Here is a 17,186-nt window from a genome sequence, read left to right on the forward strand (position 1 = left end):
TGATTTAAATTGTATATGTGTAACATTTTATATTTAAACTGTATCACATTAAATAATAATAATTATTATTATTGCAACATCTCCACCCTGTTGCGCCCTCTGCATAAAAAAGACAAGGGGCGCATCCATCAAGAATCAATTCCATCCAAATTTAAATGTTAATAAGAATCCTGTTTCTGCAATGAACAGTGCATCTTATATAAATGTTAACATAAACCCTAAACATTTTAGATCTGCCTGAGCACATTTTTGTGAATCAGGTTTGCCCATGAGCATCTGAAAGATGCTTCAACCAGCACAAGGTTTGCTCCAGTTGTAGGCTTTGTGAATAGGTTTAATGCAGCAGGAACTAATGTAAGATCATCCCGGCATCCCCCAATTTTCTCCTAAGCAATCCTTTGTAACTCAGACCTGAAATGTGTGCTCAATGTGTCATTAGTGAGTAAGCATTTATCAGCATTTATTATGAAAACACATGTTTGCCCCTGTTTTTCTTTAAATCATTATTAATTTTCTGCAGCAAGACTGAAAGTAAATGTGAGACATTACTGCCGCAGTTTGACATCTGCTTAACCTTGATTTCTTTTCACAAATCTTCCAAAAAAGTCTCTTTAGAATGATTTAAAATTGATTAATTGCTCTGTACTTCCAATCATAAAGTAACTGTGACAGCCTAAAATCATATTCCATAGTCCATAATTAACAGGATCAAACACGGATCATAAATAAAAATCCCTTAACTCAGTTGCAAATTTTGTCAGGAAGATAATCTGCTTGATTCCTTTGCTTTTCTTTGTTCAAACTGTTGACCGCTTTCTAGACTTTCGTTCATAATCAGCTTGAGTGTTAGCTGGGATGACTCCATCAACACAATTCAGAAATATTAGTCTGTAATTCACTCGGATTTACAAAGGACATATTGTCCATAACTGAACAAACGCAATTATTCTCTATTTGTTCAACAAAATGCTGTGTAACACTCTCCCGCTGCATTTGAAGGCGAAAGGTGTGCCCGTTTGGCAATCTTAAGGCCCATTTTTCCATCCTGGCTCACATTTTATAATGAAAACAAGGCTGTCAGGCCACTAGTAGTTGTTTCCCTAATACTTCCTTCCATGTTCACGCGTCCATCCATTATACAGCTGTCAATTCCTATGTCTTTCTAATGCATTTTAAAGAAAAATGTTATTTTGCATACACTTACCGTTGACATGACCTTTGGATATGTTTCATTTAGGTTTTCTTGAAGTTGAATCTCAATTGGTAGAAACCAAGTGTTGTTAACTATCTCAATAAGAACTTCACCGGGGGTGAAATATCCTGAAGATTCGTCTCCCATGTCTTTGACCTGCACGTCAAGCTGATACCTGTCTACATTTGATGACAGATGCAGCAAACTCCCTATGGGGAAAAATATAATTGAACCATGAGAGGACAGTAATTTGTAAAATAGCTAATCCAGGTTATATCATTGCTCATTGTAATATCATATTGTATTGATGATATTGGAATTTTATGGTTTCCATAAATAGTATTGCAGAAAACATTTAGGTAGTCAACATGATGATGGGGGTATTTACCAAAATCAAAAGTATGCAAATCGGGGGCACTAAGGGTCCTATGTCTGTTGTCGACTGTTCATTAGTAATACACATAATATGTTGTTTATGCGAGAAAACATATGCTTTTTATAGAACTATTACTTGCCCCTTGGTCGATCAACACAATTTCTGCATTGACTTTCCCAATCATAATTCATCATTATCAACAATACATAGAAATGATTTAACACTGGCACATTATTGATAGTAGCATCTCTTAACATTCACATGTACTCTTGTACTTGCCTACCTTTTGGGGGTGATGGTTAATACAATTGTGCTGTTGCCGCATTTGCTAATCCAGGCACAATGTTATGGGGTAATTCACCCCATGCATTAACTTCGATATACACCATTCAGTAAATTTCCTAGAACTCATACTTAGGTGGTATTTTAAAAATGGCAGGTATTTAAAATGCTGCATGTTTTTACCAAAACCATCATATTCGTGAAGACGCACTTGGCAGTGACAATATATTGACTTGTATATAGTTAATTAAAAGTGGCGGAAAAATAAATGTACACAAATGAAGATTGATAGAGTAGGAATGTAGAAATGCAGAACAACAGTGAGAGAGCTGAGTATACATTCTCATGGAATATATCATGCACAGAATGGTACATGCATATCATAGAAGAAAAAGGGAGCCGATTGTATAATTTATTTTAGAGGGAAGAATTAAAGCAAAGTTTACTGGAAGGGATGGGACACAAGTCAGAGATGCAAATGTTGCAAAACATATTGGAGGACGAGTGGAATCCAAGTAAATTCCAAGAGATCAAGGTGTGGAGGAGAGGAATCAAGACATGGAAATGTTATGGAGAGATGAAGGGAGAACATATGCAGTAAACATATGTACCACAGTTAATGTTGTTGCAAGGCAAGAAGTTAAGTAGAGGGGATGGCATATTGCATATAGTAGGTACATAGGGTTACAAGCAATACCTTTATTTAAGCTTGGATGTATGATGTCACTGGTAACAAAAGAATTGAGGAATTTCAAGGATGTAGAGAGAGTAGAACTATGACGCTCTGAAGCAGCAATAGAAAATTAAGAGAAAAGTGATAGCATGTCAGGGGGTTACGAGAAAAGAAAGCACATGTGGACAGATGGAGATCTACAGTAAGGATAGAAAGCTTTGCATTCTATTACTTAAACATATTACCTTTGTTTATATACTCCACAAAGCTTGTATTTATTTGAAGAGTTTAGCCCCACAATTAAATTGTGCAATTTTAACCAACTACCAAAAGGCAAACGATGTTCACAAAGGACCATGTGTTATGGTAAAGAAGAAGAAGATTATTTCACAAGATAACCTCCACAATGCTCAAATGTCTACACATGGGATTACCCTAGAGACATTATTACAGTTTACCAATGATATAGGTATGCACAGTTGATTCAATTAGAGGAACATTATTTTATATTTAACTGAAAGGCTTCACGCCAAGTTAAACTTTGGGTGGCTAATAATGATACACATCAGTGTTTTTCCCCTGAATAAGCAGGCTAGCGCAAACCATGTTATTGATCTCACATTTAAGAAACAAGCTATCCGCTTATCAATCAGAAACTACTGTTATTATTTAATTTAAAATAGGTTTTGGAATATTTCCGTTTGGGGTTTCTAAGCTAGTGTGACAATACTTGTATGTGGCCTGGTAACCTGCAGATTGCCTCTATTTCGTGACGGGTTTACACACCTTTGCCTCTGTTAAGTGACTTCAATTCAGCACTCCAACTACGTTAATGCCTAGTCTGGGATGCCCAAGGGAAGCCCTTATTTACATATTTTTATGACAAGTTCATAGATCTGGATGATAAACCTTTGTATAACGCCCCTCTCTTTGAATCCCCCTGACCTCACTGAGCCAAGAAGTAGGTTTGTTTTGCAAATTAAAAGAGTTATTTGAAAAATTAAACTATATATATATATATATATATATATATATATATATATATATATATATATATATATATATATATATATATATCACTTCTATAAATACATTAATATTTGATAGCACACTTATGAATATGACAGTGACAAACAATGGATAATATTACACTAGCAAACTTTATTTTTAATCACTTAAGAGTTGGTATAGAAAGGATAAGGTAGCTGAGAATCCTTTATGATTTCAAGAAAATGCAATGATGGAAAAGAATGCAGCACAGAAATAAACTGATATGGTTTCAACAAGAGATAATATGATCACTTTTTCCCTTGTGGCAATTCACTCCCCCCTATGCAATATGAAGAGATGGAAGGTGAGCGCACAGTTTTCAGGAAGACAATCACAATACAATACAAATTCTAGTTCCCCCCTAGCAAGCTTGGAGCAACCGGTATTCTTTTAAAACATGCAGAAATACTTTTAATGTGATTTACAATGAAGTGAAAATATGCTAAAAATGATTTTAATTCCCTATAGGAGATTCAGGGTAGGTGACAGCTATTTTGAATTAGTTCAGGTCAACACTAGCAATGATTCATGAGGGATTATCAGGTTGAAAACAAATTTCAGCAATGCAAGCAAGAGACAGCTATTTCTTAATGTGTGGTGAGATTGAATCAAATTGCAATTCGCTGCACTTTTTCCGAGTGCGTCGAGCGCGATTACGGAAAAACTATAAGGAGTAGCTGAGGATCTTAGCTTTAAAATGACAGTTGAATCTCATTCCTAGCACGTGTGGTTCAAAAGATACGGACGATTTTGTGGAGGTAGATTTCAGAAATGAAACTATGATTCAGAATGGCAATTGACACTTTCACAGGTTTGAATCACAGAATGGACACACGATTTCTTATGATGCAGTTCTGGACAGGTTAAAATGGTTTGAATTAGATTATTTTAAACTAAGAGATGACTATGCACAGTTCTGTGGGTACTCACACTATAAATTTGAAATAGGCCGTCAAGATCTGGTCAGGTTTGGGCTTCACTCGCCACGGACGGTCTCTGGTACCGGTTCTCCTCACAGCGATCTGGTCTGGGTCTGGTCTGCGGTTCTGGATCTCTAGTTCTCGTCTCGGCACTGCACAGCGGTCTGGTCTGGTCTCTGGTTGTGGCAACAGTTCTTGGCACAGGGTTCTAGCCAGAATCACACAGCTTCTTGAATAGTTTGGTTAGGTTGCTGGATTCTGAGGCCTCTGGAAAGGATTCAGCTTGTGGACTAGGCCTTTCTGCTAAAAAGTTCTGGAATCTGGAGTCTGGTTTTCTAAGTTCTGGTCTCTGAATATTGTCTGGATTTGAAGTTGTCCGGCAAAGTGTTTTGCAAGAAAGTGGAAAGAGCAGACCCTCCTGGGTTTCAGTGGGTCTTTTAATGTCTTTTAAAAGTGGATGGGAAGGCTGACTTTCTATGCCCAACCCTCTGAGGATCCTGATAGGCTAGAAAATTCTTTGTCGCCTGACTGGGGAACGGAGTTGTGAGTCATCCAGTCCTACCAATTTACAATCTATTGAAGAAACGCCCCTTTGCTTTTACATTTTCATAACTAACAGGTTTCCCAGATACACACATCGTTAAAATTACATGTACACATCACAGATTGCATAAGGTACAGTTTGGTTCAAGGCACATGTTTCTACGAGCTTGGGTTTAGAAACAGCAACATTTTGCCCTTTTTACTGACTTTCGCCATATTGGGTTTTCCTCAAAATTTACACAGACCTGCACCCTCTCCCAGAGCATATCAGTTATCATGTCTCTAGCATAAACACCGTACTCACAATATTCATAAATCCCGGGGTTCGGTCTCAGAACATCGTACGGAGTTGAGTTTAGTCTCAAATTGTAGGTACCTTCTTCATATTAAGAATCTCCAAATTGTACAGTTTTGTCAGCTTCATACAATATTTTATAAGCAAAAACATACATTTGCTCGGCTCTCTGAATCCACAATGGTTTGCCTCGCCCCTAGCTGGCTGAGTCAGATGTCACATGGCCTGTCTCTCCCAAAGCAGTTGTTGTTGCCAGTTCACACCCAAAATCAGCATACCCCATTCAGCGGAAGGCATCCTTTGTCTGGATTTTCCTAGTAGCTGGGCATCAGTCCAGGGTGACACTCTGCATTTGGTTAACAGAAACCTGTGATTTCCTGCCTTCTTGTGTGGAGAGTTCTGAGGTATGACCACTTCCCATGGACAGAGGCCTCTTGTATGTATGTATGTGTGTATGTATATATTTTTATAAAGCGCCGGTAGCCCGAGGGCATCAGGGCGCTTGAACATTACAACATAGAAGAGAAGAAAGCAGGCATAAAGAGACGCGAAACAGTTGGCATGGAAGACCTGACAGCCACTAGCGTTAGAGATCTTATCTGAAGAGGAGTGTCTTCATCCGTTTCCTAAATACAAGGTGGTTTGCTTCTGACCTCAGTGAATCGGGAAGGCTGTTCCACAATTTAGGTGCCAGTACCAGAAAAGATCTACCCAACCCTGATTTCAGCTTGAAATTGGGTACGACCATGAGGCACTTTCCTTCCGATCGTAGTCTTCTCCTGGGTGTGTAGAGGACTAGGCTGTTTTTCAAATACTCTGGTGCTTTACCATAGAGGCACTTGTGGACCAAAGAAAGAGCCTTAAACTTTATACGTTCCTCTACTCTTAGCCAATGAAGGGAAATCCTATCGGGGGTGACATGATCTTTCTTCTTCAGATTTTTTACTAGCCTAACCGCACTGTTCTGGATCACCTGACATCTCGCTAAGTCCTTAGACGAGGCCCCTAACAGCAGTGCATTGCCATAGTCGAGCCGTGATAAAATAATAGCTCTGGCAATGGTCGCCAGGTTACATTCATTTAGGAAGGGCTTGATATATCTCATTAGCCTGAGATAATAAGCCGTGTTTTTTTGGAGATAGCTGGTCTGGGCATGAGAATCTACCGCAGAGTTAACCATCATGCCCAAGGTTTTCACTTTAGGGGCCACCGAGATGATGGCTTCCTTAATTTGGAAGGATTTGTACTCTGCCCCTAGATTAGCCAACTGACGACTGGAACCAAACAGCATCAGTTCGGTTTTTGAACTTTTAATTAGATCAGACTGCTTTCTGATGTGGGGCCTGGGAACAGTAGGTGTTAAGAATTCTCATTAACCAGCAAGGCTTTGAAGTTTCCAGCTAACTCAGGTTCCTTGTCAGCTCCTGAAAGACAGGCCTCCTCTCAGAGTTTAGACCGCTACCGCCGGTTAGTGTTGAGCGCCGGTACTGCACCCCTTTTTGGGAGCTGTCTTGAATTAATACATTTCAGATTTTGAACAGCACCATATTTCTTTGCACTGGTTTTTGCTCTGTGTGTAGCCAAAGGATAGGGCCTGGCAATGGTCTCTTGTATTAACATTAACAGAGGCAAACATGGATGGCAACCTATTTTTCATGTTTTCCCTGTGCATTTTCTGGGGAGTTCTGGCCATCATGATGTTTTCAATGCCAGTAATGCACAGTTCTGTGGTAGGGCTTGGATGCATGGGTAAAAACATCTCACACATCCTTTCAGCAACAAAGACTGTGAGGTGGACCTATCTGTTCCTAAACCAGACATACCACTTCTCTAGCAAATATCCACCCCAAATATAACACAATTCATGAATATAGTGATAGGATCGATCCCTAGCCATCCCCAGTCACCAATTAGTAAAACAAAGATGCTAGGTCTCTAGGAATGCCATATACATGTATGTCGGCCATTTCCTTTCCACAAAGAACACACAAAGAACAGGTTTCAAACTGATTTGTGAAGCAATAATGGCAGAGCACGCTTTGAGCCAAGTACATTTAACATTTTGAATCGTGGATGATTAGTTAGGAGTTGATGCTGTGATGAATATTGCAAACATGTGTAAAGAGCAGAATTTTTACTTTCATAAGAAATGCATCTTAAATAAATTAGAACCATTTTTCTGCAGGAACTGGTAATTTAGTAAAACCACAGTCGCACCAGGATTCATGTATAGATTACCCTTTAGCATTTGCAAGCACAATGTTGCTATTGATAAGATTGTCAAGCACTTGCAAATCATGTTTGTTAAAAGTCAAATTGTTCTCTTGATGATGTCACTATTCAATAGACAGAAAGACGGTAGAACATGACCATTCCTCAGGGAATGTTGCAATGGAAGAGAAACAATCAACGACAAACAATTATTTCACTCGCTGTAGTTATCAATGTATCATAAAATATCAAAAACTAGCACAATATTGAGCCAATTACAATTATCCGGGATTGTTTCGGGAGGATAGCTCAGGGGCAAAGAGCTCACCTTGGAAGCAAGATGACACAGAGCAACACAGGTTCGATCCCTGGGTCTGCGCTTAGAAACCTCTGGGTATTAAGCACATTATAAATAACATATCATATCATACAGCACCTTCGAAGATGTTTCTAGTTATGTTCTTCCCTGTGGCAGTTAAGAAAGATACCAAAAGAAGAGTAAAGTGCTCTGAATTTTAGAAATGAATACATCGAGAAAAAAAAAGCAAAGGATCTTGCTGAATCTACAACTCTGAGTGTACAGTGGATTTCACAGATGAATGGCCTAATTTCTAAATACGCTGCCCTTGAAAGTCCCTAGTATAAAAAGAATTCCAGAATGAGAAGTATTGCATAGTTTCGGAAAGATTTGAGCGGCATAGTGTGGAAACCACAGGAACCCAGAATCTGCTGGTTGAGTGAGAGTCTCCCTTTAATTTTGTACCAGCGAACTGTCATTTTAAAACTACACTTATCACCTGTTCCGATTTTGAAAGTATATCAGAAATTGAATGTTGACACTAAGTTAACCTATCAAACCAATGCTGAGTGACTTGAAGAACTTTCACTATTTTGAGATTTCACAAATCTGAGTGAAGATCGTTACTAGTCATCATAACTGGTCCACTGGCAGCCATCAACCTTCTTCAATGCCCACTTCTTTCCCTTGATCTCTGGCATCCCTGGCCCCAGGGATGTCATTTCACCAAAATGTCACACGACCCTTGACCCCTGATGACCTCACAGGAAGTGATGTCATTCGACCCCACCTGAAGTGATATCGCGGGAATCGATAGAACACAACCTTTCACCCAGTTGACAAAACAAGAAGTGGCATCACATAGCATTGTAACCTACAAAAAATATGGTTACGTTATCACTATAATGTGATGTACATTTCATACAAAAATGGATCGCCATGTGTATCGTTAAGATCAGTGTGTATAGGCCCCTATTATCAAATTACTGTGAATGCAAGCAGACGTCCATGACCAAATGATAATGATGTGTTATCATATAGCACTTGCCCCTTAAGTGCTTTATATAGAAAAGATATGCACCCAATATCAGCCAACCTGTGTTGGTACTCATTTATCGACCTCAGAAGGATGAAAGGCTGAGTTGAGGCGTTTAAGAACAGACTAAATCAGTGACTCACCCCCTGAAGTGTGCCTGAAATAAACCTGCAGGGGTACCAGGAGGCCCAATTCGGGTTTTCTCGTGTTCACAGGAAGGCTGCGTCTGTGGAAAATAACAAGTAAACCAGTGATGAAGACAAGGGCCTGAATATCTGTACCCACTTCCCTCCTTGCTCCTCTAGCCCTTATGTTAACTTTCCTTAAGTATGCTCACCTTGTGTGATTAAAAGGCAGACTCTCCATCCTGCTTCGATTTTTTAGCAGGGGCGCTTGTTCTATTCCACCAATTACTTCACTGGAAGGTCCTGCCCAGACCCGCTGTGGTGTGGAGAACCATACAGCGCCTTGAGTTGTCACTGTTCAATGTGTTTTCCAATCTTGTTGGCTTTTTGCTTGTCCTCGTAATATTGGCCAGATAATGCTTCTCTGACTTGGTCTTTGCCTTTGTGCAGCCTTTCTTCACTAATGTTCGCGGCCACACCTTCTCTTGTGTTTGCTGATGCACCTTCCTTATGCCGTTCCTTTCCGTGTACTGTCCTTCTTTTCCTGCCTTTATTCTTGTGTTCATGGTTGCCGTAATAGGTGCCTTCCCTTGTACTTGTCTGCGTTATGTCTTTCTTCTTGTGCTTCGCAGTACGTGCTGGATAACGTCTGCTGTGTGCCCACCTTTGTTGTGTTTTTTCCCTTCTTGGGGCTTAATTCAATGGACCGTGACTAACATGCCTCTCTGGCGGCTGTTCCCAGAGGCGTGATTGGACGGGAGCAGATGGAGGAGCCGCATCTATGGAGGGGCCGCGGACCTGCTGTTGGTGAGCTGACTACGCGGAACTGGTTGCTGGAGCGTCGCGGGCAGAGCAGGTGAGTGCGAGGCTGCAGTGACAGCTGGAGATCGAAGGCAGATCTGGAGGAGCAGAGAGCGGGGTCCAGAGAACCGCGGTGAGCGTCTGCTGTCAGGAGGCAGTTTCAACGCAAAGCGTGGATTTGAGCCTGGGCGTGGCTTAAATAGTTGGTCACGCCCAGGAATGTCTAAAGACTAGACTGTGACTCCTTTGTGCTACAGTGCCTCATTTCTTCCCCATATTAGTTGTAATTGGGCCCATGAGCGCCATGCTCTAGTCCACCTGGGTTCCTTGGGGCCCTGGAGAGACCTGAATAATTTATAAGGGGCTCTGGAAGGCTCTGGAAATATGTGTGTGTGATAGCGACCTCTGGCGACCCCTAAATGACATCCCTGCCAGGCCCTTCCCACACCCCTTCAACCACCAGACATTCCTCCCGACTAGGTGAACTTTATTTGCTTCCGGCTCGACTGACACTGACTGTGGCTCAAAGACGGTTCGCTCGCCCCATCACGTTTGACTGTTCTTTCCCCTTCCCCTCTGTCACTTCCACTGTAATGTGGGCATCACTTGGATAAACCATGTTTACTGTGTACAGTGTTCCGAATTCTAAACTGCATACAATTAACTATACTGTGCTGCCCTTCTGTTCTTGCAATACATTATTTGGCAACAGTTTTCTGGGTGGTCAGTGTTGCTTTTGTAATTAAAGGAAAAGTGCACAGTGCCATGACAGAGATTCTGTTATACTATGTACTTAATAATTGTATTTATTTGTAATAATGGTATGAGCAAAAACATTTATTCAACAATGGAATGGGAATGATCATGGAGCCTGAACAGATAAAAACATAGGTAAATAATGCGTTACAAATGGAGGGGCATAAAGTCTATTCACTGATTGGTTGCAGCTACATTGTGCTTGATAGCCACATGAGGACATTCTGAATGTGGTTTATAATATTTGCACAGGTGTCTGAGGCCAGGAGCTCCCACCAAAACATTGGGATGTCATGAAAGAGTTATGCCTTGCTGGTATTCTTGTGCACACACTAACGGTATCCCTTAAATTGTGCCTACATTATTTTATCAGTCTTAAGTCCAGCAACTCCACGTGAATGGCTGTGAACCCATAGATCTATGGCCCTTTAAGACGAGGTAGCAATACTTTGAGATAGATGGGGATGCAGAATGTACTCAAACATCAATATTCAAACTGACTCAGGAAGTTGGCAGAACTTGTTCTGTTTTATTTTCAGTTGTCTAAAACAGAGAATTACAACGGACATCAATGGACATTCGCTGGATTTCTCTCAGCGCATATCATAAACAGCACAACTTTTATGGTTATACTCATCATAAGTGACATCACACTACGTGGCAAACTACAAAAACATACTTGGGATGTGATAGGATTACAGGGAACATCTAAGTATACGTTTCATACTGACGGGGGAAGTAATTAGGTCTCTACTGTCAGGTGGGCAACTAAGCCCATCCCAAGGGCAAGTCATCTTCCGTGTCCTACTAATACTCGACACTTTATTGGTTATACAAACTGTAGGTCTCTTTGATACGTGGCCCCCTACCATTGGTTTGGCACCTTTGTACCCTTCTGGAATAATCCAAATGCTAGCAGCACGCAGGGAAGGTCGCGTGATCATGCCTCCCCTCCCAATCAGCCCAACATCTATCATCACTCTTGCAGTCTGCCAGTCAATTAAGGCTTTGAGCTGGGCCTTTTAGAAGCTCTCTGTGCCTGAGAAATAAAGGAAGTATCTTCTTAGTTTCAGTGTAGCTCGGCCCAATGTCTATTTTGATCTGACCAGGTGACTGGAGACCGTGTTTCTGAGCTCTTTTCTGCATTTAATTCTATTAAATGATGAACTTTTGACACCTTCAGTGTTTTTCCATTCCACTTCAAAGAGAAGTTTGTTTCTTTCCCACGTTCTTGTAACTACTGGATGGACAACCAGCCTCGACTACTTGGTGCTGGGTCACCCAAGCCTTTCTTGTATTTCTCCATTGCCTTCAGTTATTTTCCAACTGCGCCACACTGAAAAACCCTTTCCAATCACAGGGTTTCAAGCCTTGCTTAAAGTGCACTGTGTAATATCCAGGTTCTATACATTCCTATGTATTATACATTGGAGCATCGCCACAACTATTCACTACATAGCCAGCCTTAAGATTACTTTGTCTACTTGAGTTACTGCGTCCGTACAAGTGTAAACTGATTTGTATTTTCTTCAGTGTTTCTGTAGCATGAGCATCTTCATCTCGAGCCCGAAATGTGGCTCATCTTTACCAACAACTCTTCAGAGCTTATAGAACGTCTATGTTCTTTTGCCGTGTGCATCTTTTCTAGGTGCGTCATCTTTTGTACGCATGACATCACCTGTCTTCTCTTTCACTAATTTTCACACTTCTTCCAGGACTTTGTCCTAAAAGCCACTACTTCTTCGTGAATGCATATATGGTTTTCTCAATGGATACCTTGTTTCCAAGACTTTCTGCGGTACAGGCATCCTCATTGGTATTGCACGTGCTGCTATTTCCGGCTCCCACCATATAGGCAACATGGGGGCAGAGATTTTGGTGCGGGTACTTGACTCCACCACCACACCTGGGATAATTGCCCTGTGAGATGCGTAATTTGCAGGTGTCCACCAGGTAATGCTGGCTTGCATACAGCGACAGCCTCTTCATAATTATATGCTCTTCACAGAAGCATGTGCCCAGTGTGCCCTCAAAATAAATCAGAGGTACTGCCCCCTTCTTGGAGATGCTGCCCAAGACATGTACACTAGCTATATGCTTTGCCTTTGAAAAGCCTTGCTCGAAAGGTGTCCTCTCCTGCTGGAGGCCATTCTGTTGAACTGTTCTAGGGTGACCGTAGTCTTGTCCATGAACAGAGGTCCCTCTGAATCTTCCCTCGTCTCCATACAGAGTTTCAATTGTGCAGCTGACTTTTCTTTATTCACATTTTGAATGAGGCCTAAGGCAACAGAATAAATAATTCTTATAATAAAAGAAAAGAACAGGGTTCTGGTTAACACCAAAAGGTAATAATCGAGTGGCATTTAGAAAAGTCATCAGTAAGTGAACTTGTGGTCCTCAGCTTCCAGCCCAGAGCCCAGCGTTCACTGCAAATGACACCATGGCTGAGCTCCCATGATCCCGCAACAGGATTGGCTTTATCTGCACTAGAGTTCCCTCATCATCGTCTCATCTATTGTCGTGCACAGATACCAAAAGTGAAGAGATACCAAAAGTGAAGAGATACCAAAAGTGAAGTACAATTAAGAGGGAATGTTACTGTGGCAACAGTGGTGCGCAAGCTTGAAAATGCTGGACTGCTTCTGTTTCAGGAACTGTAAACACAATGGTGTGTGGTTAGGATGGGGTCAAATGTCCACTACAATATGTAAGAAAAAGACCAGTAGATAAAAGCGGTGACAGGCATCTCAACCCAACACATTACAAACAGCCCATTATTTCAGACTCTAAAATGGCACTCAGTCAGCACACCACTCTCTCAACCTCCTTCTTTATTGTCCTCTTCTGTGGATGTCCTCACCCCCAGTGTGGCAGTAGATGGCGGCCGTATTGACTGGGATTCCCGGGGTATGCTGCCACTCTGGATTTTGCAGACACACTACCCTATACTGGAAAGCCTGCACTCATTTGTCCCTGATTAGGAAAGAACAACATGCAAGCAGAGTGGGAAATCCCAAGACCATGCCCCATAAGAAGCACACACGGCGTGCGGCAGGGGGAAGGGAAGTGGGCATTGACACTCAGAGGTCAAGTGTGAAGTGTGGTTCCACCAGAGGGCACCAGCAGGTGCCATGATGGTGTCCATCAAGCACTTATAATGACACATCAATGGAAGCCAAGGGGAAGGCTCACTACACAGTGGCAAATTGCAAGACCGTATGGCGAGCATCAGAGCTCCATGCATTTATAAAAGATGCAGGTGTCACCTCTGGGTAGTGGCTATACGGGACAGTAATACCGTGGTCACTCAGCTCATGACTTTCTACCCCTATGCCTGCACAGCTGGCTGCACTCACCGCTGAAGCCTATAGCACTTTGCCCATGACAACATTTCTATTGTGCCCCAGCTTCTGCCACATGCCAAACTCCTCATCCATCAGACTCTACTGGCATGACCGTTTATGAAAATATACAGTAACCACGCGCCTGAATCAGGGTGAACATACATTTGGAGGTTCCCCTGTATGGAAACCTACAGTAGCATATGCATGCGTGGCTTTGTTGGCGAAGCTCAGATCGGATGCTGGGTTATCAGTTTGCCATGGGGAAAGGACAAATGGTACAGTGAGCCGGCACGGTGCCACCAGAGGGTATGTAGTTCAAGACTGCACTAGGGCCTCACACGGCAATGGCATGTGCAACTTGCAAGCATTTCACGAGCGGGATCACTTGAGTCACTGCCAGGTAGAGGCAATAGTACTTTGGTGGATCAACCTATGGCTGTGTCCACCGCTATGTTCAAGCGGTCATAGGAGAAATGCAAAGGCGGCACAGGAGAAATGCAAAGGAGGCATTGGCATATTGTAGGACTACATTTTCATAAACGATAGCTTACTGTGTGGAATGCACAGAACCCATTGTAAAGTCTATAATCATGTGCTGTTAGGGTATTTCTCGCCTCTGCTAGGGAGACAGGGTTCATGGCCACTCTCATGGGAACACTGAACCCTGGGCAAAGGCCAACAGCCAAACTGCTGCTTAATGAAATCGAGGTCGTACTGTGGATCAATTACTGGCACCATTGATACCGTTAATGTAATTTTGATCAATTGATTGAAAAAGTGAATTAATGTATTTATTCCCTTTCCTTATGTCTTTTCGATAAAATCAATTAAACAAAATTAAGGGGGGGGGCTCTTTGTGGTCAACCCTTTGGCCACTGCCTTGGACACGGGTCACCTAGCAGTGGGACTATAGCACTTTATTGTTCAAACTATTGGCCATAAGGAATCAGGCAGGGAATCCCACGCTGCTTAGCTGGGTTCAAACCATGAACTCCCAGGGCCACAGACCGATGACTCAAGTCGGGAACGATGAAAATGCAATGCCCAGTAATTCGTATGCAATGCATTGGAATTCTGTGCTGACAGCGCATGTCTGCATTTTGATAGACAGTGCCGCAGTGCGGGCGGAAGGGGCATGTTCGTACTGCTCTTGGCACATGCAAGTGTTATCAGCAACACAAGCCATACATCGCACCATGGATAGTGCGAACATCTGTGGTGGGCACACGACCGTGCATGGCTAGTATGATTTGTGGTGGAAGTACATATAAATAGGGCGACTCTAGCTTTAGGTGATTGCAAGAGTAAAACAAAAATTTTATATGTGGGAGGGGGCTGGCCAAAAGGGGAATATTGTATTGCACGCCAGCGGCACATGTCGGTTGTCCAAGATTGGAAACAATGTTGACAGGATTTGTCCCAAGTGGGAATCCCATTCAACTTAATTTAATTGAGAAAACTGATTGCTCAGATGTGCAGCAGTGAAGTACCACACTTGGCGATTTCAAACATCCCTGGGACGCAAAACAGACTAAGACCACGTGATGCCCCAATGCAACATCCTGTTACATAAAGCAAAATGTTAATGTTAAAGGACATTTGTACTCAGCACTATCACCACCTGAGTGGTCCGCTGGCGCTCTGGCAGATGTGAAAAGGAAAGGGGGTGGGAGTGAGTTAGTAGGACTGAGCGGGAAAAGAGAGCAGTGATGTGCTGTTGGCAGCTTCAGTTCGGTTAGCACTGTTCGCGGAGCTTACGTGTGCTTTCCGGTTGGTAGCCGCTGTGTTCTGTTGTGCGAGGCTACGTGTGATTTGTTTTGTTTTTGCGGTGTAGTGAAGTTTGTGCGGTTTGCTGTGCTTTAGGGGTCTGGTTGTGTTTTGTCAGAGTTTGAGAGGTGTATGCAGAGGGGTGAGATGTTTAGTGGGTTGGTTAGTGGCATCACTATCTAGATGTCATGCAGGCTAATTTCTAAATTCTTTCTAGATGTGGCGGGTGAATAACTCCACAGTTCTACCTAATGTGGCCCAGGCCAACATTCAAGAGCATATCAAGATGCAACTCAAGCTAACCTTGGGGAAGGAACCCTGATTTCTCATAAACTGCCCTCTGCCCCCCCCCCCCAAAGGGGCACACAGAGTTGCAGCAAAAGCAATATGTTTTGCAGTGGGCCACTAGCATCTGCAGCACACATGCCTCCCGTCCCTCATTTTAGTTTGTATATTGTGAGGGCAAAAGTGGAACGCTTAATTAAGGAATATACATAAGAAGCACACACGGCGTGCGGCAGGGGGAAGGGAAGTGGGCATTGACACTCAGAGGTCAAGTGTGAAGTGTGGTTCCACCAGAGGGCACCAGCAGGTGCCATGATGGTGTCCATCAAGCACTTATAATGACACATCAATGGAAGCCAAGGGGAAGGCTCACTACACAGTGGCAAATTGCAAGACCGTATGGCGAGCATCAGAGCTCCATGCATTTATAAAAGATGCAGGTGTCACCTCTGGGTAGTGGCTATACGGGACAGTAATACCGTGGTCACTCAGCTCATGACTTTCTACCCCTATGCCTGCACAGCTGGCTGCACTCACCGCTGAAGCCTATAGCACTTTGCCCATGACAACATTTCTATTGTGCCCCAGCTTCTGCCACATGCCAAACTCCTCATCCATCAGACTCTACTGGCATGACCGTTTATGAAAATATACAGTAACCACGCGCCTGAATCAGGGTGAACATACATTTGGAGGTTCCCCTGTATGGAAACCTACAGTAGCATATGCATGCGTGGCTTTGTTGGCGAAGCTCAGATCGGATGCTGGGTTATCAGTTTGCCATGGGGAAAGGACAAATGGTACAGTGAGCCGGCACGGTGCCACCAGAGGGTATGTAGTTCAAGACTGCACTAGGGCCTCACACGGCAATGGCATGTGCAACTTGCAAGCATTTCACGAGCGGGATCACTTGAGTCACTGCCAGGTAGAGGCAATAGTACTTTGGTGGATCAACCTATGGCTGTGTCCACCGCTATGTTCAAGCGGTCATAGGAGAAATGCAAAGGCGGCACAGGAGAAATGCAAAGGAGGCATTGGCATATTGTAGGACTACATTTTCATAAACGATAGCTTACTGTGTGGAATGCACAGAACCCATTGTAAAGTCTATAATCATGTGCTGTTAGGGTATTTCTCGCCTCTGCTAGGGAGACAGGGTTCATGGCCACTCTCATGGGAACACTGAACCCTGGGCAAAGGCCAACAGCCAAACTGCTGCTTAATGAAATCGA

The 17,186-nt window shown here is 42.7% G+C and overlaps 1 protein-coding gene across 3 annotated transcripts in view; it reads right to left on the reverse strand.

Annotated features, from left to right (window-relative positions):
* Nucleotides 1–17,186, reverse strand: part of CDH16 (cadherin 16) — a 1,158,846-nt gene that overhangs the window by 855,251 nt on the left and 286,409 nt on the right. For all 3 annotated transcript variants that reach the window (XM_069653297.1, XM_069653307.1, XM_069653286.1), the window contains exon 7: nucleotides 1,205–1,401. In XM_069653297.1, coding sequence (XP_069509398.1) covers nucleotides 1,205–1,401 — 197 coding nt within the window. The remainder of the gene's footprint in view (nucleotides 1–1,204; nucleotides 1,402–17,186) is intronic.

This window comes from Ambystoma mexicanum, chromosome 1p (assembly GCF_040938575.1).
Source record: "Ambystoma mexicanum isolate Mex_15411 chromosome 1p, UKY_AmexF1_1, whole genome shotgun sequence".
Taxonomy (NCBI): domain Eukaryota; kingdom Metazoa; phylum Chordata; class Amphibia; order Caudata; family Ambystomatidae; genus Ambystoma; species Ambystoma mexicanum.